General features: G+C 48.1%; 1 protein-coding gene across 3 annotated transcripts in view; it reads left to right on the top strand.

The window, feature by feature from the left end:
• Positions 1-9,583: 9,583 nt before the first annotated feature.
• Positions 9,584-24,613, top strand: part of LARGE1 (LARGE xylosyl- and glucuronyltransferase 1) — a 318,549-nt gene continuing 303,519 nt past the window's right edge. For all 3 annotated transcript variants that reach the window (XM_040985179.1, XM_040985178.1, XM_040985177.1), the window contains exon 1: positions 9,584-9,750. In XM_040985179.1, coding sequence (XP_040841113.1) covers positions 9,645-9,750 — 106 coding nt within the window. In that variant the 5' untranslated portion in view covers positions 9,584-9,644. The remainder of the gene's footprint in view (positions 9,751-24,613) is intronic.

Raw genomic sequence — 24,613 nt, 5'->3', positions numbered from 1 at the left:
CCCTTTGCGAAAGAATGGGTTTCTAGTGCTAGATTTTGTGATGTAGTTTCTCTCCTGGGGCAGTCCCTTTTTAAAGAATAGATATGGCTTTGTTACCAGTAGCATTGAATGATGTGTTTAGAGTCTCAGACATCCAATAGAAACAAGAATTCCCTTTCCTTCTATTTTTTTTTCTCCAAAGATTTGTTTTTATTGGAAAGGCAGATTTTACAGAGAGGAGAGACAGGAAGATCTTCCATCTACTGGTTCACTTCCTAAATGGCTGAAGCTGAGCAGATAGAAGCCAAGAGCCAGAAGTTTCTCCCTGGCCTCCTAAGTTGGTGCAGGGTTGCAAGGACTAGAGTCATCCTCCACTGCTTTCCCAGGCTGTAAGCACGAGCTGGGTGGAAAATGGGGCAGCCCAGACGCTACCTGTCACCCATATGGGATCCCAGCGCTTGGAAGAGGACACAGCCAGTTGGACCATCATGCCGGACCCTTTCCTTCTTAGTAATGCTGTCTTAACCAAGATGCTGGGAATTGCCCTGGGCCAGAGCTCTCTCCTTTTAGATTCCTCCACACACATCCTTTCTGTGGCTGTCAAAGTAAAAGAGGCAGTAATCTCCAGATGTGTCCTTAGAATTTGATTGGTCAAACAATTAAACTTCAATCAGTTCATTTTCAGCTTATTGGTATTCCTGTAGCATTTCATACGCTTGTTGCATACTCATGTTTGGATTCCATTTGACTTCACTTGATCTTTTATTTAAATGAGAAGGCGAGAGGGCAGAGAACACCTGTGTGTTGTTTTGTTCCTCCAGATGGCCACAACAGCAGAAGACTGGGCTGTGACTGCAGCAGGAAACTCAATCCACCTGGGAACAGCTGGGTGACAGGAAGTCAGTGTATTGAGCCATCGCCGTGAGAGTTTGTGTTGGCAGGAAGGTACAGTCTGGAGCTGGAGCTGGATTTGAACCTGGGGATTCTGTTGCCTTGACTTGGTATCAGCATGGGCTTTCATACAGAAACGTGGAGAGGCTTTAGGATATGGAACAAGTTGCCAAACTCCTGTAGCTGTCGTGTGCAGAGCTCATCCTTGACCATGGGTTTCCATGGATGCTGTGAAGTCCACATGCAGTCTAGGCCATGCCTTGTGGTTGCTTTTGCTCTAACAGTGACAAGATGGACAGAACTCCCAGGCAACAATTTTGTGTCCTTACTGCAGAGCTATGTGAAAATGGGTGACTGGAGACCAGAGGAGTAGGCCCTAGGGAGGCCATGGCCTTGATCTGTGATATCACAGTGGTTCCAAGGGCACAAAGACATGTTTCCTTGCAGCCAGACTGTTTGACTTGGCAGCAGGATGAAGATGCAGCGAATTGGTGAGCATGGACCCTTTGGTCCTGACAACAGAGTGAACCGGAGGTTTTTCATGTCTGTTCCAAAGAGCATTGTGCGTGGCTATGCCTCTTAGGTCTCACATGGTGAGTTTTTAAACAGTGCCTCCGAGGCCAAAGGTTGGTCTCCAGATGAAAAAGGAGATCTCCAGGGTCAACTTGAGGGGCCAAAAGATCATGCCAGAAAGGAGGGTGAGGAGACACTTCTATGTAAACACACCTGCCCGTGGCTACAGGCCCGGAAAGAGGTACCACCTGCTTCTCTTGTGCAGTAGAGAAAATTACCAGAAATGACCTTTGTAGGTGACCTGCAAAGCACCATGGAATACATGAGACGCTGTGTGGATCTTGTGCTTCTCATTACTAGTGTTACACAGTGTGACAGTGAGCTGGCAGTCCTGTCTCATCGGCAGTACTAGCGTGATTGAAGGTGTCTGATGACCCACGGGCCTACTCATTCATGTGTTCCTTCATTCGGAAGATCCCCATTGGATGTTTCCTGCATGTTTGAGTCTACACTGAATATAAAGCAATTATAGTTTTTGTCCAAAAGAAGAATAAAATCTAGATTAAAATGGCATGGCACTCATTAGGAACATAATCAATACAATAAGTGTGTACTTCAGAAATTTGGTGGGTTTTTTAAAGGAAACAGCCACACCCTGGTGATAGATCGAGCAGGGGAGGGCACTGCTTGGGCATTGTTTGAGAACAGTTCCTCAGGGCGATTTCCCTCGAGATCTAGGTTCTTGGAACTGGCTTTGTGGCATATCAGATTCATCCTGTCTCTGAGATTGCCATCCCTTGTAAGTGCTGCTTCAAGTCTTGACTGTTCCATTTGCATTCCAGATCTCTGTTGTCACACTTGGGAAAAGCAGGATTAGGGTTAGAAATGGCTAATGAGCTTTTACCCCCCAAGTGAGAGACCCAGCCGGGTACAATGTCCTTGTTGGCAGCCGCTGGGGAACATCAACCAGTGGACGGAAGAGCTTTGTGTCCCAGTCTTTCCTCCTCTCTCTGTAAATTTGTCCTTCCAATAAATAAAATAATAAAATAAATATAAAATAAAGTCAACTCTAGGCATTTAAATTTCAAGGAGGAAAAGCCAAGATCAAGCCAGTGTCTCAGGCATCTGGAATATTCTTGAGAATACCCTAAAGTCAATAGGGCCAGTTGGGCTCAAGAGATTGCCCAGAGAGATGGAGGTTAAGTCAGGACCTTGTGGGTTGGGCTAGGATATTGGGGTTCATTTTATGATCTGAAAACAAGTGATCAGTAATTTCAGATGGGATGTGGGTTAGGAGGCTAATGCGGTGAACATAGCATGAGAGGACAGGGACTTCAGTTTGTAGCAAGAGAGCAATAATGAGGAGAAGTGGTGGCATACTGTAGAGGTAAAATTGGTTCGCTCTCAGCCACATGGATTTGACCAGATGAGATGGGTGAGTGAGGAATTGAGAATGGTCCCTGTGTGTGTGACCGGAGCAGTGCTGTAGATGATGATGCCCTTATGGAAGTGAAATCTAGGTTGGGGAGAAGGAATGGGAGCTGAGGTCTGAGACAGACATGAATCTATCTGACTGGTTCATGTGAATCTGGAAGTTAAAGGAGAAGCCAGAGCTGAAGATACACGTGTGGAAATCCTCAGCCTGGAGATTGTTTGACAAGCCATTGGCATGGGACGTCTCACCAGGGGAGAAAAAAAGAATGTGAGGATCCCACCCTAATGCTTGAAAATACCTGGTGTTCAAGAAGAAGAGCAGGAGAGAAAATCAATGTAGGCGATGAGTATACTGGATGATGGAGAGTGAATTTCTCAGGGAAAGGTATTAGTGAGCAGCTGCGTGCCTGTCTGAAATGAGAAGTGATTAAAGTGACATATCTGCCTGCCTGGTAGAATGATTCCCTGTTTGCTTGGAGAGCAGTGGGGAACAAATATGGATGTCCTTGTCTGAAGCATTGGGTTTTTCCAGGTGAGAACAGTGGGAAAGGGGGATGTGAGTGCTTGCAGGGGAAGGTTGTTATGGGCGGAGAGCCAAGCTATGGAAGCTGAGCAACAGCAGATGGAAAGCCAACCAGTGAAGTGGGCCCATGATGACAGTGACAACCAACAGGGTCCTTGCTGAGGTAGTGGGAGGGTCCACTATCTTTGCCATTTTTGGAGGTTGGGCTGCTTCGGGTGACAAGTCCTAGAATGTGAACGTGGTCCATGTGAATTAGCAGGCATATTGGGTGGGTTATTTTCATTCCATGGACTTGAGATCGAAGAGCAGCGAGAATGGGAGAATCTCAAAGGGGCACTTCAGTCCTCAAGAGCAGTGACCAGTGGTGTTGGGAACAGAAAGAAGGACCCCAGGACCTCCCTAAGAAAGGCAGCAAGGTCCAGGGGGCTGACTGGTGCCTGGGAGGATAAAGCTCTGGAGGCCATGCACTGTGCAGGGGTGAGGGGTGGGCAACCTGTCTTTCCTTTATTCCTCCTTAAAGTGGCCTAGGGAGCTGCTGTTTTTTTACGCGAGTATCAGAGTGTGGAGTGAAGAGTAAGAATTAAGCTGAGGATGCATAGGTGGTTTGCTGATGGAATGGAAGCTCCACAGGATTGCATAGCTGGGCTGGGCAGTAAGTGTTTTCTGGGGTTTGTGTGATGGCATAGTTTGCACAAGTGCAAATGTCCAAGGAGAAGTTGGCTGGGGGTCCTGCTGCCTTCTTTTGTATCAATGCGAAATAGTGGTAGAGTTTGAGTCCTAGGATTTGCCACAACTAAGTAGGTGTCCTTTTCCTCTTGTAAGCTTGGCTGTCCCTGTTGTAAGCTGGAGATGGGGAGGTCTGGGGTGGTGTAGGAACATCCCATTGTGATCAAATGTGTGAGTTTTCTTTTTTATGAGATGTCTATAAGACATTTTAGTCACTTAGAAAAAAATGCATTTTTCTTATAGAACCTGCTTCCATTTGTAGGAAAGCAATTGCCATAATAATGAAACCAACAGTGTATGGGGTGGAAAGGCTTCTCCTTGGTGCATTGGCCAGTTCTCCCCAGGAAGGTCAGTGCTTGTTGACTATTATTTAATTGAAGGGTTTTTGTGCGATTCCCAAACACGAATGTATCTGGAATCACCCGGATTCCATCCTGAGTCAGTGGGGCCGGTAAGGTCCTAGACTTTTGTGTTTTTAAACAAAGTCTCGGTTGATGCTGGTGCAATTAGCCCAGCAGGAGGTGGATAAGTTAGGTGCTGCTGTCAAGGAGGGGCGTCATGCAACCCCAGAAAACCTGGAAGCTTTGCCTGTGATGGAGTAACACACTGGACATGACTAGAGGACAGATGACTCCCAGTGTGCTCCTCAGGCCCACTGGAGCTGAGGCAGAAGGGAAGGAGGACCCCCAGGAGTGGACAGGCCAGAGAGGACCCCCAACAGCAGCAGGAAGGACGCCAATGTTAGGGTGGTCCAGAGCAGGAGGAGTGATGTTGCTCGGATGTCTGGGGTGAAAGGCCAGCAGGACGGTCGCAACAGTCCTGATGACAAAAGCCAACATCTGCTGTAGGCCTCGGGGACACTGTGACAGCTGCCTGAAAGACAGGCTACTCTGGGCAGAGGTGACAGTCTGCGAGTGGCAGCCAGTCTTTAACTAGAATCAGTGGCTTCAGTCCTCCAGTTGTTAACTGCACTGTTAGGGAACCGAAGTGATATGGGGAGGATTAGAGTCACTGCATTCTTTAGATTTATTTTTATTTTTTAAATCGTTGTTCCTTAGACTTCTATGTATCTTTGCATGCACTGCTTTTAGACACTCCACTCATTGTGAACAGCCATACAAAATCATTTCTAACATCTATGATGCTAATTAAACGACAGCTTCAGTCTTGATCAGAGATAGCCGGAGCAGGGCGTGTATAGCGTGGGCTTCTGACTGAGGTCTTTCACGTGGTAGCCAGCCTCCCCTGGGGGGTGTGTTCCCAATTAGGAAACCACAGATGTTAACTCACTGCAGCCAGCGTGTAAATGACAGCCAGCACATAGAGCAGCGGCCCGTGCTGTTTGTGCTGAAGAGTTTGACAGAAGATGATGTAATGATTTATGCTCTTAAGTGGTTTTGAGAAGCAGTGCATACTTCCTGTGTGAAATCTGGGACAAGTACATGCTCATATACATTGAAATCATTTGTGTATAAATACTGTCAGCTAACATTGTATATAAATAGTCTCAGCTAACATTGTATGTTGAAGCTTCACACACGCACACACACACACACTTCAAAAAACTTCACAGAAAAATGGAATGAAAAGTACAAGCTTATTTTAGTGCTAAAAAAAACTTCTATGTGTTGCATCCTTTTTAAAAATAATATGGACAGTGAGCATTGCCTGCATCAAAATGACATCATATTTTTTAACTTTTTCAACTAGCCTCATAGATGTGTAAATATTTGCCCGTGTGTATAAAATGTGTTACTTTGGGCTGTAGGATACATTGCACATTCAGCGTTGAACCCTGCCTTTATGGCTGTGCAAATTCTGCTGATTTTTCTGGCTCTTACAATGTTCTTGATCAAGGTGCGTTTATGATTACTGACACATGGGAGAAGACAAATGGAGTAGGTACTGAGGAGGAAGAATTGGGCCCAGGATTGGGTGTTGATATTGAGGGAGGGTCGCTAGACCCTTGAGTGGACAGGGCTAAGTGACGGAGCTGGGCAGCAGTGAGGGAGCAGAGGTCAGGAGGCTGGTCTTTGTAGTGAATGCATCAATATTTGCTCTTGTTTAGGATGTAATTTCCAGCCCACCTCCTGTTTCATCCTTCCATTCTTCTTGTGTGAATTCCTATATTGACTTCCTGGAGTAACTTGTGATAGAAAAGTGAGATATATATTTTTTTCTTTTCTTTAAAATGTGTTTTGAGTGCACAGCGGTGTCATTTAAAAGTCAAATCGATGAAGGAATATTTTTTACCTGCTGGGTTTAATTTCAGATGCCAATGTTATCATAAAAGGCAAACCACCCTCAACTGTTTTAAAACTTTGTACAAATTATGCAAGTTGAAATTAAGTTCTGCAGATGGAGACAGCAAAGGAGGAAAATAAGCATTTTCAAGTGTTGTTTTTAAAATATCATTTAAATATTAATGCTAGTTTTGTTTCTTTCCTACTTTAGTCTGGAGTCTAAACCTGCTTGTAGCTATCTAAGTCTCTGTCATTGTATTTGGGGGCATGGGGGTTGTTGGGGAGAAGAACTGCTGGAATGTAGTTGACCTTTGGAGGGAAACAAATCTTCGGATTCAGCCTGAATGAGTCAGGTTAGAGCAAAAGAAGGCTGGCTCTTAGCAAAGGTTGTTAGAATCTGCTTGGGAGGAGAGTGGAGTCCAAGGGTGGCTGTCACTTTCTGATTGGTGGGAAGCCTGTGGCAATTAATGAACCTCCACACCTCAACAATGGAAAATCAACACATTCCTTGTCTCATTGGTGATGTTGAGAATAATACAGGTGTATATAGAAAATAGACAGTGGCTTGACATGTAACTAGTACTTATAGATTATCTTGACTTACGATTGGTGAAATGTAATAACAATAATAATCTGATTTTAAATGTGGTGGTCCTTCCCAGTGAAGAGTGGATCAGAAAAGGGAAGTCGTTCAGGTTGCAATGATCTGTTTGTCTTGTTAGTACCTATTTGTTGGGGATCTCCTTCTGCCTGACAATGTGGGGTGAGTGTAGCGGTGGGCGGAGGTACCAGCATTAGTAAGAGTGTGCTGTTCACTAGTCACCCCTGAAATGAACCTGGTACATCTTTGCTGATCATGTACTCAAGGCCTCTCAGCCTTCCTGGGAAGGCGAAGTCGCTTCCCTTTATAGATGAGTGCACTGAGGTTTCTCCGCAGGGAGGGGCAAGGCAAGGTCACAGGCAGCGCGGCACCTGCACCTGAACTCAGCTGTGTAGAACTGCACAGCCTCCTCCCCCTGCACTCCCTTCTCCTCAAAGGCTCCTATGTCTTGGTTGTTTCTCTGTGACTGGCTGAGTCTGTGTGAAGGGGAGATGTCCCTCCGGGGGACTGTTCTCAAGTCAACATTTCTTTGTTCAAAAAATTTGGCTTTCTGCGTTTTACTTGCGTGTCCACACCCTCCAGCTCTGTAGTCCTTCATCCATTTCAAAAGGTCGTTTAGGAAATCATGTCAAAGCGGTTGCGGCAGAAAAGCTCAGCCACGACAGTCGAGACTTCTCCGTTAGGTGTCTACCACCAGCAGCCTGCTGAACACAAGTTCCTGAAGCTTCCGAGGATCACCTTGGGTTACAGTCTGATTCCATTTATTCCTTTAACAGTGACCAGGCACTGGCAGCTGACAGGCTGTGTGCTAAGTCTTGGGGGGCACAATGGGTGTCATATGGGGTGGACAGTGTCACAGCTGAAGGTAAGAGGAGGCAGCCAAGCATGCCACTGCCATAGGGGTGTGAATGTTCTGACAAGGGGAGGAGGCATGGTGGGCTTGGGGAAGACCAAGCCCTCCGTCTAATGGACATCCAATTTCTGGACATCTGAAAGCTTTGGCCAGCTGTTGACCAGGCATGGGTTCTCTGTTGGCCCCATCTGTGTGGACTCTTCCCCTAGTTGCCAGCGTGGCATCTGTGTTAGGGATGGGAAGAGGCGAAATCCTGTGGTCTCTTGAGGTTTTAGGTTTGTGGTGCCTTGGTAAGTCACCTGACTTCCTGGGCAGAGAGGTTCAAATGAAAGATCATGGGCTGTTAACTTCAACTGTTAGGAAAACCCAATGTGCAGTCACCTACTGAAGCCACTCTGCAGGGTGGCTGTCCATTAGCCGGTTTCTTCTCAAAGAAGATTCTACTTGTTCCCATGTCTTTCCTTGTTTCCTCGTCTTCCATATTGAAGATAGAAGCCTTCAGCACAGTCCCTGTTGACTGTGGCCAAAGTATGGCTCATGCAGGAGACTGCCATGGTCTGACCCAGCCACCTGTCCCTTGTGTGTGCTCTTCAGTCTATCCCATGTGCTTTGCCCAGACCCTTCTGCCAGGAACATGGGAACCCTTCTGTCTACTCAATTGCACATAGCTTACTGAGCAATGGTGGCATTCCTTTCACTGTGTCTCGTGCACATAGATCTCAGCTGTTACTTTTCTGGAGGTTCCTGCGGATGTTTGTGGTCTCTTTAGAATGTGCCCCCTTTCATGTTTGTGTGCTTTTTTCCTGAATGATTGAGATCTTCATCCTCTGCTTCATTCCCAAAATTCTTGCAGCAGCCAGGGCTGGGCTGGACAGAAGCTAGCAGCTGAGAGTTCTGTCTGACTCTCCCAGTTATGTGTGAGGGGTCCAAGAACTTGAGTCATCATCTGCCATTTTCTAGGGGTCATTAGCAGGAAGCCGGATCAGAAGCAGAATAGCCGGGACTCAACCCAGCTCTCTGGGGGAGGCCTGACCCTCGGTGCCACAAGTTGTACCACTAGAATGTGCATTTGGAAGGCAACCTCGGTTCTCATTTTCTTGGAAAACAGAGTACCTGGTTGTACATAACATCTGGTTGTACATCTTTTTCCATAAAAAATGCCAACTAAGTGCTCTTCAAGGGTGTTAACTTAGGTCTGTACAAGAGAGACAGACAGAGAGAATGAGTGAGAGTGTGTTATGGGGGAGGCAGTGTAGAGCATTGGCTTAAGCCACGCTGTATGACCGACGTCCCACATTAGAGTGCTGGTTTGAAGCCAGGCTGCTGCTCTTCTTATCCAGCTTCCTGGTAGTGTGTGTGCCCAAGCAGCAGCAGGTGGCTGAAGTACATGGGTCCCTGCTGTCCACCTGGGAGACCCGGATGGAGTTCCATAATCCTGGCTTCAGCCTGGCCCACCCCACTGTTCAGCTGTTTAGGGAGTGAACCAACAGATGGAATATTTCTCTCCCTATCCCTCTCACTGTCACTCTGCCTCTTTCTTCCTCTCTTACTGTGACTTACAAATAAATAAAATAAATGCTTTAAAAGTGTGTGCATGTGTGTGACTCCTCGTGGGGTTTAAGCCTGTGCTGTTTACTGAATGTCTCTGTTTTGCCAGGTAGCAGGGCTGCAGCCGCATCTCTTGGGACTAAAGGTGAGCAGGTGAACTGCTTGCACCCCCTGGGAGAGGCTTGTCTCTGTCCTTGGTGTCCATCTCCAGCGCCAAGAACTCAGCCCTTCCCCTTTGCTCTTCCTTTCAGGAATTATTATGAGGGAGGCCGACGACTTCATGCTCCCGACAGAGACGCGGCGCTGGGATTAGGGTTTGCCACTTCCGAGAGGATGCTGGGAATCTGCAGAGGGAGACGGAAATTCCTGGCTGCCTCTCTGACTCTGCTCTGCATCCCGGCTGTCACCTGGATTTACTTGTTTGCTGGGAGCTTGGAAGGTAAGGAAAGGAGGGAGATGTGGGGGGGATAGACTATGGCTGTCACTGAATTCTAGAAACATCACAATGTTGTTGTTGGATACCAGGGTTTCCATTCTGTAGCATGATGGGATATTGATGCCTGGTTGCGGGAATTGGTTCCCATAGGATCATAAGGGAAGTTGGAGGCAGTGGGCAAGGTGAGAAAAAACAGAAAAGCAAAAGAAGGTGCACTCGATGTAATGGCTTGGTGCTGGCTACACAAAGTTGAGCCACACACAGGTTGGTAACTGGGAGAAGGTCAGCCCTCGGAGGAGTCCTTAGCCATTCATGGAGCCAGATGTTCCCTTTGGCATTCTGTGTGTTCATACAGCCCCTCCCACACTGGGTATTTGTTGTGGAGCTCGTGGTGTGGCACCTGTGCTGTACCCTGTGCAGAGTGTAGGCGCTAACAGGCCTTCTCTAGTGGAGAGGACGGGTGGGTGAGCAGATGGTTGCTGCACTCGGCGGCAGGGTGCTGGCGGTGAGTTGGTGCTGTCAGACCCTTCGAGCTCTGGCTCGAAGGGGATTAGTCACACTTGCTGGCTGGCACAGGATGCTGTGAAGCATTGCTCTCCCCACTCCAGGCGAAACAAACCATCATCGCTACTGCTTTCCAGAAGCAAGAACAGAAAAGGCTTGCCATTGGCTCACGCCACAGCTTGAACTGGGGTGGAGTGTTTTGCGTATACAAGATGGCTGTGCAAGCTCCCCAGGATGGAAAGGGGGGGGTCAGTGGTGAAGCGCATACTCTTTCTGTTGACCCCCACACATGAAGTAATAATAATAATAATAACCCAAGTGAAAATCTGTCTCCAGGAAATCACTACTGTGTTTTAAACTTTTATGTATAATTTTAATGACAGCTCAAGGCTACCTTTTAATTAGGAGCCCAATTTTTGCTTTCTGAGATTTGCCTTGAGTTAGACTGAATCTAAACTGGGTGGAGCTAAGTGCCTGTGTAGCGGGGAGGAGGCTCATGCTTTCCAGCCCGGGGCTGGGACCCAGCGCCATACCTGTGTCCCTCCTGCTGCCCCTTATCCTCCTTCCTGCAGTGGCCAGAGCCTCTGGCTATCAGCAGGAAGAGAGGTGGTTACGCCATGGCAGTGGATGGTGACTGGGTTTTGGCAAAGGGGTTAGAGAAAGGAAAGTGAATTGTTGTTAGTCCTTGAAAAGATGAGGAATTTCACAGAAGAGCTGGAGGAGTGCTCGCACCGGAAGGCAGGGACACCTGTGCTATTACCGGTGTAAAAAGTGAACACACGGAATCTTTTTTTGGATGTTTGGAAAGGCAGATATATAGAAAGAAAGGGAGATAGAAAGATCTTCCATCCATGGTTTCATTTCCCAAGTGGCCACAACAGCCAGAGCTGAGCAGATCCAAACTCAGAAGCCAGGGGCTTCTCCCAAGTTTCCCTCGCGGGTGCAGGGTCCCATGGTTTAGGGTCCTTTTTCACAGGCCACAAGCAGGGAGCTGGATAGGAAGTGGAGCAGCTGGGATACAAACCAGCGTCCATATGAGATCCCAGTGCTTGAGAGCCTGAAGAAGGGCACATCAGCCAATCAAGCTCCTGCACCAACCTCAAACACATCAGCTCATGACAACTGAAATGAATCTGGTAATGACAGTGGCATAACATCAGTGATGCTTATGGTGATATTTTGAACATTTCTGTTTACTAGGCCATGTGCTAAGGACTCAGATGCCCTGGCTTTTCTCACAGTGATCCCATGTTGCGGGTACAGTGTCTCCACATTGCTTACAGGGAGCAGAGGGGACGTGAGCCTCAGTTATCTGCCCAAGGCCTCCAGGGAACTCTGGTGGCTGGACTCACCGTGCTGTGGGTGAAGGCTTCAGGGTGTCTTAGATCTGGTGAGGTACAGTGTAATCTCCTCTGAGTTCCCGTCAGGGAAGTTGTGGAATCCTGGCTTGCACTTGTTGGCAGAAACCTAGCTGAAATCGATTTTTTGCTAAAAGGGAACTTTCTGTTTAATGGAATGAGCTCAGAGACAGGCTTTAGGCAGGGTTGGAGACAGGTGCTGAAGTGATGTGTGAGTGTAGCCTGCTCTCTCGTCATCTGTTTGTCCTGCTTTTCTGTGCCTGGATTTTCCTCCAGGGTGGTTCTTGCTGCACAGAGATTAGAGGTCTGCACCCCATTCTCAACAGCCCCAGATGGAGAAGACTTCTTCTATTTGCTTGTTTCTTGGCCGCCCTGCCTCTGATGGGATTGCCTGCCTATGGTTACCTCTCCTGAAGCCACTGCCCATGGCTGGGAGAAGATAGCAAGGGAAAATGCCATTTAAAACAACAACAAAAAATGTGTTTGTTGATTTGATGGAGAGTAGAGTTCAAGTTTACTGGTTTTCTTTCCAGATGCTCACAACAGTTACGGCTAAGTCAGGGTCAGGAGCCAAGGTCCCAATTCATATCTCCCCTGTAGATGGTAGGAGGCCAGGTCTTTGAGCCATCAGCACTGCCTCCCAGGGTCTACATCGGCAGGAAGTGGATACAGGAGCAGAGCTGGGAACTGACCTGGGTACTTCAGTGTGGGCGCAGGCCTCTCTGCCATGTCAGCTGCTCCGTTTCAGTTAGCTTTGAGTCTGGTTTCAGATTCAATGATAGGGAGTTGTTTAGAAACGTATGGAATGAGAGTGAGGGAGCCCCAAAGGATGTGTGATTCAGGGGTATGAAGAGTAGGCAGCCGACAGCCTCTGGAGAGTGACCTCCACAGTGAAGTCTGCTTTGAAGGCATTTGCTACCCTGCTCACCCCTGGTCGTCAGAGTGATTGTGTACTATTGACTTTGAGCGATATCGCTTTATACATTTGGGGAAAGCAGGAGGATGGATAAAGTGCATTGCAGCAAGCAGGACACCTGGTACAGGTGTCAGATCCGACAGTGTGATGTTTAACAGTTCAATAACCTACTCTTGAGACCACATCTCAGATTGCATTTGGCAAGGGCTGGGTGATGTGGGCATATCAGCATACACGTTCTAGCTTAGAGTGTTAAAGGTGACAGCTTTACTGCCCATCGCGGAGGCTGCAGTTGGGCCACAGCATGTTGCTCGGCTCTCCATAGTAATACTAATATAGACTGGTCAGCAGCTATAGAGGAGACATGGTGGAGGCCGGTGCTGGTGCAAACTTGGCTGCCCAAGAAAAGGGTGGAAAGAATGAGGAACCCAAAAAGGGCTGTCACCTGGAGAGGTGACATTCGCTCTAAATGTCCTTTAGGCTGTAGAGGGCCTTGGTGGCTGGGAGTCAGATGTCGGGCTCGTCATAATGAGGATCACTCAGCTGGGCCAGGGAAGAGCTGCTCACAGACCAGTGAGAGCCTCCGCAGGAGAGATGTGGGAATGGCCAAAGAGAAGCACGGTGGGTGGCACAGTCACTTCCCTTCTCTAGCCCTGACATAATCTCCTCTCCTCCAAAAGAGAGAAGTTGTGAGGGTAAAGCTCACCCCCCAGAATACTCTTCTTCCACTTGCAAGTGTAGAATTCTGTGCTCTGATGGAATTGAGTTAGAAGTGAGCAGAACTCTCCCGGTCAATGGGAAGTAGAACACAAGAGGGAGCATGTTGCTTGTGGTTTGCTCCAGAGCGTGGAGCCAGGATTAGTATCAGTTCTCTTCTAACCATCTGAAGGTCCAGCATGGAATTCACCTCTGGGAAAGAGAAATACGTCCCCATTCCCAGAGCCATTTGTACCAGGGCACCTGGTCACGGATGGAGATGGTTTATAGACACTCAGTTCAGGAGCTTCCACAACTACCTTTCTTCCTCTGTCACCTCAGCTCACCTTGCCAGATGCACAGCCGTGAATCTGTAAACCTCGGGGCCCTTAATCTCCCTTTTCCTTCTGCTTCCTTCCCTGCATTGCCCAACTGCCACCGCCATGGCCTTTTACAGGTGTGCCTTTGGCTTGCTGCTCTCTGCCCTCAAAGGGGTTGGCATCCTTGGCTGTGTCTTCCTTGTACCTCCCCTCCGTGCCCCTGGCATTTCATTGTGCTTGTTTCCATTATCACCTGTCGGCACCCATGGTTTCCAAGGCCCTAGGGGAAAGGGAGTGGTTCTCTTATTTCTAGCACCCTGCTGGAAGGCCTGGAACAGAGTTGGCTTCCGATACTTGTCAAATGAGTGAACGCATGAGCAAACAAGTGTGTTCTCTGGCTTTGAGGGCCAGCAACTCTCACCGCCTTCTGGTTCGACTCAGGATTTCAGGATTCCTTCATTCTGGGGTTTTGAGTCACACCTTTTCCCCCCTGCTTTACTCTGTAATTTCAGCCGTTAGCCGGGTTATAGTGCCTTGTGGAATTCCCTCATCTTTGGCTTCTTCCATTTCTGTTCTCATGTTCCTCCTGCTCACAGCCGTTGCTCCCAGCAGACACCTTCAGGGTTCAGTGAGTGTCATATCTCACTAATGTGCTGGCCCATGCAGTGACTTCTATGGCCAGCACCTGCCAAGGGATCCATGGCTTGTTTGTTGTCTCTCTAATCACTCACTGTGAGCTTCCTGGGAGGGACCCTCTGAACCTTGTTCAGGCTCCCAGTACCTAACTGAGCACTTAGTGCTAGTGGGTATTATAAATGGGTACTAGGAGGAAAAAAAAAGTTTTCTTCTGAATTTTTGCTGCCGGAACTCCTTGCTTCTGCTGGGGGGAATTGGGGACCCCTATTAGGGGCTGTGTGGTGTTGACATTTGAGGCCCTGGGTCCCTGAATTCCTCTGTGTCTGGTTAGATTGTTAATTCTTGCACCTGACTCCTTCCACATGGCCACACCTCCAGCTGAATGTGGCCTCTGCCTCAGCAGAATCACCTTAGGCCCTGGGTCTGGTGGGGGTTAGTTGCAGGATGGGACTCTCCAGTGTACCTCAGGGACAAGGAGAGGTGTGTAGCTGTGGTTGAGCTGTTAGCGTGTGGAAGAAGGGTGCTTTCCAGCACTTGAGGCAATCCTTAGCACAGGTTGCGCTCTGAACGTTCATAACCAGCTCCATTTGGGAGCTTTCCTTGGTCAGAGGAGTAGGCCAGTGGAGGAGGTGTGGGAGTTATTTAAGTCTGGGACCTCTGAAACCAGCGAATAGCCACAGGATATTAATTTTGCAAGTGGTCTCAGCCGTGCCCATGCTCTGCCATGGCTGAAGCTTCAGTTCACTGTGCATTCTGCTGTTATCAACTCTGGCACCTCCTGAAATGAATGTGTTTGAGAAACACCACAATAAATCTCAGAGAAAAGGAGGGTGGGGGGGAATCCTGAAATTTGACCCTTTAGAAGATAGCCAGAGGACTGTTAAGTTAAAAAATCTTCTCTTTGCTATTTTACTACGAGGGGTTTTGGGGCACTCGTGCTGTTTGGTAGGTGATAGGCGGCATTTGTCTTTTGTAAGGAGGGCTCAGCCACACACGTCTGATTCCCCAGACTCAGAAGTGCCTCTCATCCTTCAGCCCAGAAAGTGCCAGAAGATTTGTGGTCTAAGTAAGCAATTGGCTAGGGCATCACTGTCCTTAAGGCTAGGCTGTGCACTGTCCTTAAGGCTAGGTGATGCCAAATCTGAAAGGAAATGGAGAGAATATAACAGAGGTAATTTTTTTTTAATGGGTCAAAAGTGAAGGTTTCTATGAGTGTTCAGTAGTTACTGGTGCTGGGAGTGGCCCAAAGCTTACCAAGAGTGCATGTGAGAGTGGGTAGTACTGAATGATGACTAGCTCACAGGCACGTGGTGGAGCTGCAGGTGCCTTTAGGTCTAACTGTTTGGGCCCGAAGACCTTCTGTAAGGTCTGAGTCTGCAGGAGGGCGGTAGAGTCCATCACTGTCTTATATGATTGTGAGATGGTTGTGAAGGTGGCCTTGACTTCTCCTAGACCCTGCACCTTTGAACTTTGAAGCATTGCATTTACTGATTTTACCTGACTTGAGAGGTGGAACGATCTCACTTGCTGCTTTCCTCCAAGGCAGGCCAAAGCCAGGAGCCCAGAACTCCACTGGGGTTTCCCGTGTGGGCAGCAGAGAGCCCCATTATCACTTGCTGCCTCCTGTCGTGTCCATTAGCAGGAAGTTGCAGTCTGCAGCAAGGCTGGGACTTCAACCAGGCACTCCGACAAGGGATGTGTGTGACCCAGGCTTTGTCATAACCCTTAGGCAAGACCTTCACCCCCCCACCAGCCTTTACTTTGAAAATAACATTGAGGGCCCAGTGGCGAGGCCTAGTGGCTATAATCCTTGCCTTGAACACACCGGGATCCCATATGGGTGCCGGTTCTAATCCCGGCAGCTCCACTTCCCATCTAGCTCCCTGCTTGTGGCCTGGGAAAGCATTTGAGGACGGCCCAAAACTTTGGGACCCTGCACCCATGTGGGATACCTGGAAGAAATTCCTGGATCCTGGCTTCGGATCGGCACAGCATCGGCCGTTGCGCTCACTTGGGGAGTGAATCATCGGACGGAAGATCTTCCTCTCTGTCTCTCCTCCTCTCTGTACATCTGACTTTCCAATAAATAAATAAATCTTAAGAAAAAGAAAAGAAAAGAACATTGAGTAAAAACTCCCTCGAGCACCAGTTGGCTGCCTCTCCTGAAGAGCTCATGTCAAGAACCTGTCTGAGGATCAGCAGCCCTGGCATCTTTGCATCCCAGCTCCCGCTGTAGACCAATGACCTGTCCCTGCGCTATCACTACCCATTGCATGGCACATGGGCAGTTCTGTAGGTCATCAGGGCTAAAATCAAAATGTTGACAGGGCCGATGTTGTCTGGAAGCTCTGGGGAAGAATCGTCTCCTAGTCTTGCTGAGCTTCCACAGTGCCTCCTGACCCATGCCTCGTTCGCCAAGGCCAGCCTGTCACATCTTCACATCATCCTCTCTGCTCTGACTCTCTTAAACAGTTCATCTCGTCTGTTTCTCTGATTCTAGTCCTCCTGTTTTCTTCCTAGAAAACCTCCTAGGATTACATTGGGACGATCCAGATATTCCCAGGCCAGACACCCCAGGTAATAATCCCAGTTCAAGGTTAACTTCATCACACTGGTAGAGGGGGCCAGTGTGAAGAGGGCTTAATGAGAGGTGGTGAGCCTCAGGTCACGAGCATCTCGGAAGCATATTTTATTTAGCACCTTCTGTTCTGTCCCATTGTCCCGCACTCTCCATCTTCTGCTTGTTGGAGACGAAATAAAGGAATATCATCCACTGCTTTCTAATAACAGACAGTATCTTGTCCTGCCTCAGGAATTTTGTGTCTTTAAATTTAAACTGAGCATATTAGTATCTAATAAGGCTTAAGGCTCAAATAAAAGGCCTTGTGTTTGACTATATTGGTCTGAATTGTTTGAACACTTTGAAACCATAATAATTTGTTTGTTGTAGGTGTTTAATCAGTAACTTGGCAGTGGGTTAAGGTTTCCTTAGAAGATCAGATCTTGCACTGTTTGATGTGGGTGTGTGTGGTGGCAGTGGCAGGAAAGGTCTGGGTTTAAAACAGTTTCATTTATTATTATTTTTTAATTTCAAATACCTTTAATTTTTTTTTAAGTAGGGAATGAATTGATTCAGGGAGACCTGTTGATGATTAAGTGACTTGTCTACTTTAAATAAAAACTCATTATTGGTGTAACTTTTCGGGAACCCTCTGATTTCGAATGAAGCTAACCGTACACTGTGAGCCATCAGCCCCTGTCTGTGCACCTAAGAGAAGCAGGTGTCCCCGTGCTAAGACCTGTCCTACAACAGTCCAATCCATGTTATTTATAGTAGTGCCAAACAGGCAAATGCACACTGCCCATCAGAAATGAAGTAAATAAATAGGGCCCTACTTACCTGGGGAAGCACTGTTCAGCCATGACGGTGGAGGGCTCCACAGGGAACACAGGTGCAAATTGATAGGTGCTGAATGATTCTGACCATGTAAAGTTCAAACACAGGCAAAGATTAAGGAAGACCTTTGTAGCAAGCTGAATAGTGGTGAACTTGGGGGACACCAGAGAAGGGTGGAACAGAGACTGTCAGGGCATGAGGCATACTTTGGATGCTGGGAATCACTCAATTATTAGTGTGCATAATTATGTAAGTGTATTCACCTTGTCATAAATTCACAGAATATTCATCTCTATCCACTTCGCTGTAGATACTGTTGAATTTTTTTTTTCAAATCCAGTATAGTTCTTGTAGTTAAATACATAGCTAGCTGCACTTGGAGTGATTTTGAGGGCTTAACATTCTGTCTAGATGAGAGGTATTTTAGTAACCTTTGGGATTGGTGAATCTGTGTGTCTGTGTTTCACTTTGAAATTCCAATGCTTTCTAAGCAGGCAGCTTGTCTTTGGGAACTAATGTTTAACACTTCCATTTAACCGCTTTTTCTTCTTTCCTTCCTGATAAACCTTACTATGTGGACAGAAATTCACCTGATGAGGGTGTGATCACAGCAATAGTTTCTCAAGATCTGAAATTTGCTCCCCAAGCCCTAATTCTGAAGGAATATTTTATCATCTTGTAACAGACCAAGTATTCCTAGCTGTACTTAAGCTATCACATGGCTCCAATTAATATTAAAGCAATATCATTGCTCCATATTGATGCATTGGAGTATGTTCCCATCTGTATTAGTCCCTGAATATGTATATTCATAATACCCTTATGCTTAGAAAACTTCCTTTTTATTAAAAACCAAAAAAATTGGGCCCAGCTACCGTGCTGGGTGTGCAAAACACGCCAGGATCCCATATGGATGCCTCTTTGTGTCCTGGTGGTCCTCTTTCCAATCCAGCTTCCTGCTTGTGGTCTAAAGTCTTGGGACCCTGCACCTGCATGGTATACCGCGAAGAAACTCCTGGTTCCTGGCTTCGGATCAGCTTGACTCCAGCCATTGTGGCCATTTGGGGAGTGAATGAGCGGATGGAGGATCTTTCTGTCTCTCCTCCTCTCTGTATATCTGACTTTGCAATAAAAAGAAATAGGTCTTCAAAAAGTGAATAAACATTTAGAAAAAACTGAGTAGAACGAGGATGTGAAAGAGCTGAATTAAGGCAGCTGAGTCTCAGATTGGCACTTGGATATGGGATGAAGTCATCCCATGTTGTGGCTTAACCCACGGTACCCCAATGTCTGCTCCAAGGAACCTTGTATTATTTTATTATGGAAGACATGAAAAATGAAAATTAGCTGTTTCATCCATGACCATGATGGAAGCAATAGTGATTGCTTGGATTTATTGCTAGTTAAAGAGGGGCTGTGTCTGGTTTTGCAGTAATACTGCATTCACTTCGTGCATACCCTGATTTTACCATTTTTGAAATGGTTGCTAATGATTAAAACTGAAAGAGTGCATGTAAGAGTCATAGTTTTTGCCTGCTTCCCTCCCTCCCTCCCTCCCTCTCTCCCTCCCTTCCTCCCTCCCTCCCTTCCTCCCTCCCTCCCTCCCTCCTTCCCTTCTTCCTTCCCTCCCTGCTTCTCTCTTTTCCTTCCCTCCTTCCTTAAATGGGATGACCCATTAAATCCAGACCATCGTTTTATCCTCATGACCATGGACTTGAGCTACACATTCCTTTGGCAAGGTTCATGCATGTTCGCTCGTCACAGGCTCTGCCTTTCCTGGCTGCTCTATTATCCTGGCACTGTTGCTTCATGAAGAATAGGATCGAGGGAGCACGTCTTGCATGCTCATGCCTTGTGCTGACGCTGCCTGGCTCAGAATTTGGGTTTGAACCTTTTGTCTTAACTCATGCATGGTCTCACTTATCACCTGAAAACAACTACGTGCTTATCCCATGTTGCAGCTGAGGAAGCTGCGATTCAGAGATGTTGAGCAGTGTTTGACCAAGGTCATCCAGCTCCTAAGAGTCGGGGCGTGGCCTCTCTGAAAGTGTCTTAACTGTTGTAGACTTTTGAAGCAGATGCAAAAATGTGTGGTAGCTGACTTTTCAAAGTGAGCATGCTCAAGTAAGTTCTAGACAAGGACAAAGAGAAGCGGTAAGTCAAGTGACAAGAAGGCAAGCCATGTTTTTGAGGATTAGCATAAGCCAACCAAAGCAGCAAATGGGATTAATTCTTTAATGCCATGTGCCTTTGTTCCTGCCATAGACTTACACACTGAGGAGCAGGAATGGACCTGTGGAGTCGTCCAGGCAGGCTTCTGACCTTGCAGGTAGAAGGCAAGGTCTTCACCAAGGGCAGGGGGAACAGCTCCCAAAAGGCATGCAGACCCAACTTTGATTTGAGCAATGCCATTTGAACCATGGAGCAGAGTGGACAAGCTGTGATTGGTAACCTGAAGGTCTGTTTCTTCTCCATTCACAGGGGATGTCATCTGTAGCTCTGGTCTACCTGGCCATGTGGCAGTAGTTATCCAAGCAACCTTTCCTTTTCTTCCCTAGAGCTGCCTTTAGATTTATTTGTTTATTTGCTTTTAAAGATGTATTTTGGAGCTGGGATGGTGGTATAGAAGGCTAATCCTCTGCCCTTGGCACTAGTATCATATGTGGGTGCCAGTTCCTATTTAAGCTGCTCTACTTCTCGTACAGCACCATGTTAATGGCCTGGGTAGATGGCAGAATTCCTGGCTCCCAGCTTTGGATCTGTACAACTCTGACCTTGGTAGCTATTTGGACAGTGAACCAGTAGATGGAAGATCTCTCTCTCTCTCTCTCTCTCTCTCTCTCTTCTGTGTCCCTATTCCTCCCTCCCTCCCTCCCTCCCTTCCTTCCTCCTTCCCTCCCTCTTTCTCTCTCTGTAATTCTGAATTTCGAGTAAGAATAAATCTTTTTTTTAAGATGTCTTTATTTGAAAGGCAGTTAGAAATTGATGGGGAAGACCACCTATCTGCTGGTTGACCCCCTCCCTCCAAGTGTCTTGTTTGTAAAAAGCACTCTGTCCTGCTTAGTTCTTGCCATTTGGGACAGACTGGTCACCTCTCTGTGAGAATCATTCTCTCCCATTGGAGGAAAATGGATTGGATCAAAGCATCCATGCAAGGATAAGCAGTTGTGGTTATGTTATCCTTCTCTTGTCTGCTTTCCTGGATTGTGAGCTGGTTGCCCCTGTCCAGGTGATGACTGGCTCTCATCTTGAGGGAATAAGAAGGACCAGCCTACCCGGAGCAGCACAGACACCCAAGCCCTTGCCTTGCCTTTCCAAGGAGTCCTACTTCTGATTTATGTTTCCCAAAAAATGCTGACGTTGGCACACTAGGAAGCAGCATTAGGGCAGTTTGGGCTCCTGGGCTGGTCTCATCTTCCATCCAGAAATGAACCTTGATTGTGAGGTACACTCACGTGCTCATCGTGATTCAGCCAGGTGCAGGAGGCAGGTCTGGCAATAGACGAGTGTCCCACCTGCAGCTTAATTTCGTGTTGTGCATAAACACTCAAGGTGAGTCTCTGAGTTCATTGGCGTGGTTTTCGTATTTGGCTCTCCACAGTCTCTGATAACATGTGCCCTCTCTGATGGCACTGTGATGGATTGGAAGGAGTCTGTTTTCCCTGAGGATGCCCTCTGTCCCCACAGTCATGCCCAGTGAGTGGTCCCTGCATAGCAGAATTCTAGCCTTTTCCTCTTGCCCTGTTCCTGGGTGAAACTGCCACTGCTTCTAGCATCGAAGCCATTGCGTCCTTGTGTCCTGAGTGAGGATGGTGAGGGCTGACACGCCAAGTCATTGCCAGGTGCACTGTCCTTATTGATTGCATTGACTTTTTGTAGTACTGCTGTTGGGTAGGCACTTGGTATCATTACTTACACAGATAAACAGTGGTGCAGGATGCTGTAACGTATGCCGTGGGTTGCAGCCAGTGTTGCAGCCTGGATTGCCATGTGTGCTGTCTCTCTGCGCTCCTTCCCTCCTTTGCTCCCCCTTCTTCTGTAAGTAGTAGCCTGTATGCAGCTCCTCCTCCACACTGGAAAACCAAGGAGTCAGTTTCCCCATCTGTACATTGGGATGATAACTGCTCTACCTCCTTCAGGAACTCATGATGAGGTCACTTGGAAGAAAGACCATAGATGGGACAGGACTTGGGGCCAGTCTGTCAAGCCTGTCACTGGCACAGTCATCCAGGTGGCCTGGGCTTAGATGGTGGCCGTGGGGATGGAGAAGAGGCAGAGGTGGCTGTCTGGGAGAGACTTGGGGCCTTGGCGATGTGTGGGTTGTGAAGAGGAGAGACTGGAACCATTAACAGTGACCCCAGATGTTGACCTGGATGCTTGGGTACATGGGGGGCAACCTGTGGAGTAGACTCTGCAATGCAGGTATGACACGTGGCTGGTTTAGGACATCCTGAGAGCAGAGCAAAGGCCTGATGATGAGCACCGCTAACCTGCTCTTATCCGGGGATTGAGATCCTAGCATCAGTGACACTCAGCAATCATGGGAACCTCAAGCCAGGGCCAGCTACCATCCTATGGAAAGACTCAGAGGCCCTTTTTTCATTTCCAGTGGGAAGTAGATGCTGCTTTTTAATTCTCACCATCAAGAACAGTGTGATTGGTGTCCAGGTGAACAGTTGGCTCTGTTCTGTTAGATGCTCGCTTCCCTCTCGGGGGGAGGGCACCCAGGTTCTTGTGTCTGGAGACCTGGGTTCTGAGTCTGCTGCGTGGTCTTGGAAGTGCCCAGTCGATGCGGGCTCAAAGCCCTTGCTTATTTGCCAATGATGAATGAGTGAACACCATGCACGTGTGGGTGGCAAGTGTTAGCCCTTACAGAGGATGGGCAGCAACCAGACCAGTGGTGATTGTGACAGTCACTGGAGGCTTGGTGCTGGAGATGAGCATGGCAGGTCGGCAGCAGTTGGTGCGTTTCTCCTTTGGGAGTGGCTAAAGGGGGATCTGGGATTCCTCATCTCTTGCATCACCAGCTTGGAGCCTCTTCCTTCCCATGCAGGCTCCTCCTGGGCCCAGGGTTTGGGAACACTGGAGTCCCCTGAAGGCTGCCGGGAGGCTTGGTGCTGTCTGCTTTCCAGCTGCAGTTTCAGGCACTCTGGCTGTGCTGCATCAGCATCTCTACCTGCTGCAGCCTGTCTCACGGAGTCTTGCCCTGACCCTGCCTGAGGATTTCTGAGAGTTTAGAGCAGTGGACATGTGCAGCAGGGCTGTTGGCATTGGGCAGAAACCTGTGCTCTGGGGACTGCAAGCTTGGTGGAGCTGGGTGTGAGGACTGGCTGCACGGTACTGCATTTGGCTCAAGTACCCTTGGGCCGTCAGGAGAGTCTCACTCCATTTGAGATGTTTGCAGCCCATGCAGGTGACTAATGTTTGATCTTTCTGTTGCCAGCTTTGCGGTTGATATTTATATTCCTATAAAATTCTATGTGCCTTGAAGGGGATCACACTGGTTTTGAGATCTCTGTAAACTACCTACTGTGCTTTGCAGGGAGCACACTGAATTCAGTAGTTAGATGAGTTTCTGTCTCAGTTCTTTTGTCGGTTTGTGTCTCTAACCAACCCGAAGGAGGCATACACGTTGTTGTTGATCTAGCAGGCGCGCTCTTGACTGCAGTCTGGTGAAAAAACCCATAATGCTTGCGATGCTGCAGCGTGCGTTGTACACGTGCTACACATGTGTGTGCTCGGCACACCAGCAATGCTACGTGTGTGTGCTTAGCACGCCAGCAATGCTACATGTGTGTGCTTGGCATGCCAGCAATGCTACACGTGTGTGCTCGGCACACCAGCAATGCTACACATGTGTACTTGGCATGCCAGCAAGCCAGTCTCTGCATACTAGGTGACACAAACTTGTTGGATACTGATGGATCCCAAGAGGAGGCCAGGGAGAAAGGGGTCAGGGTTGTACCCAGTGGTTGGGATTGAGAGGAAGCGATGGCCAAGCTGTCTGCTGAGCTTTCTGAATGGTCCCTGCATGGTCTGAGAGCAGCGTGTGCAGCCAGGCCATCCAGGAAAGGCCACAGAAGCTCGAGAATAGTGGACAAATCATCTAGCAGCTTGGTCAGCTTGAGCTTCTCAGCCTCATGGGTTTCAGCAGAGTGTTTGTGTGCCCGGGGCTCTCACCCTCTTGGTCCTCCCAGCTCCCTGTCCTGGTCCTGGGCTCTCAGTGACTCTGTATCAACAGCAGTGACACCTCAGGGAGGAGCTTAATGGTGTTTTTTGGTTGTTTTGTTTTTTTCTGCTCTTCTTGGAGTGTCCCTGTTGAGCCCTGGGGACTGTCAGTTGCCCAGGGTCTGTGGGACACTTCACCAGTGTTTCCGCAGCTATATTCCAGGGAGCTGGCTTCTGTGTCTCCTGTTCTAAGACTGTCCACCCCCAGGGCTCTGGTGCTGCTGCTGTAATCGATGACCATGGTCAGGAAGGCGAGGGAGGGAGGGAGGGGAAGAGGTCCCTCAAACAGAAAACCCAGCTTCTTTGTGTGCTGCCGCAGCTGGGTGAGTTAGACCAGGCAGTGTCGCCGCTGGGAGCTGCAGGCTTTCCAGGCTGTGCAATTCCATTCAGTCTTGCAGTACAGTAGGACCAGGGCACCTTTTCCACACTATGTTTATGTAATTAGCTGTCATCTGTAGAGCCCCAGGCAGCAGGCAGGGAGCCTGGAGGATGTGTGGCAGAACCAGGATGGAGAGGAGGCAGCCTGGACCCCTGGCACCCAGGCTGACCCTGCCTCTGTGAGCCAGCAGAACCATCAACTTCTCTCTGTGCCAGCTGCCATGCTGGCTCCGTAAATCAGACACGATGTCATGTTTAATCCTCACCCATCACAATGTTATTCCATTTTTCAGATGAACAAACTGAGGCCTGGAGGGTAGGTTCATTTGCAGAGACTTCACAAGCTCCAGATAGAGAAGCATGTTCTCTCAGGTTTCCTGCCTCTTCCCAGCAGGCTCTACCCACAGTATCTAGAATGTAGATTAAAAGAAAT

Source organism: Ochotona curzoniae, unplaced genomic scaffold (genome assembly GCF_017591425.1).
Source record: "Ochotona curzoniae isolate NIBS_2020 unplaced genomic scaffold, NIBS_Ocur_1.0 contig_1014, whole genome shotgun sequence".
Lineage (NCBI taxonomy): Eukaryota > Metazoa > Chordata > Mammalia > Lagomorpha > Ochotonidae > Ochotona > Ochotona curzoniae.
The sequence above is the reverse complement of the archived record's forward strand: the minus strand, read 5'-3'. Positions and strand labels throughout refer to the sequence as shown.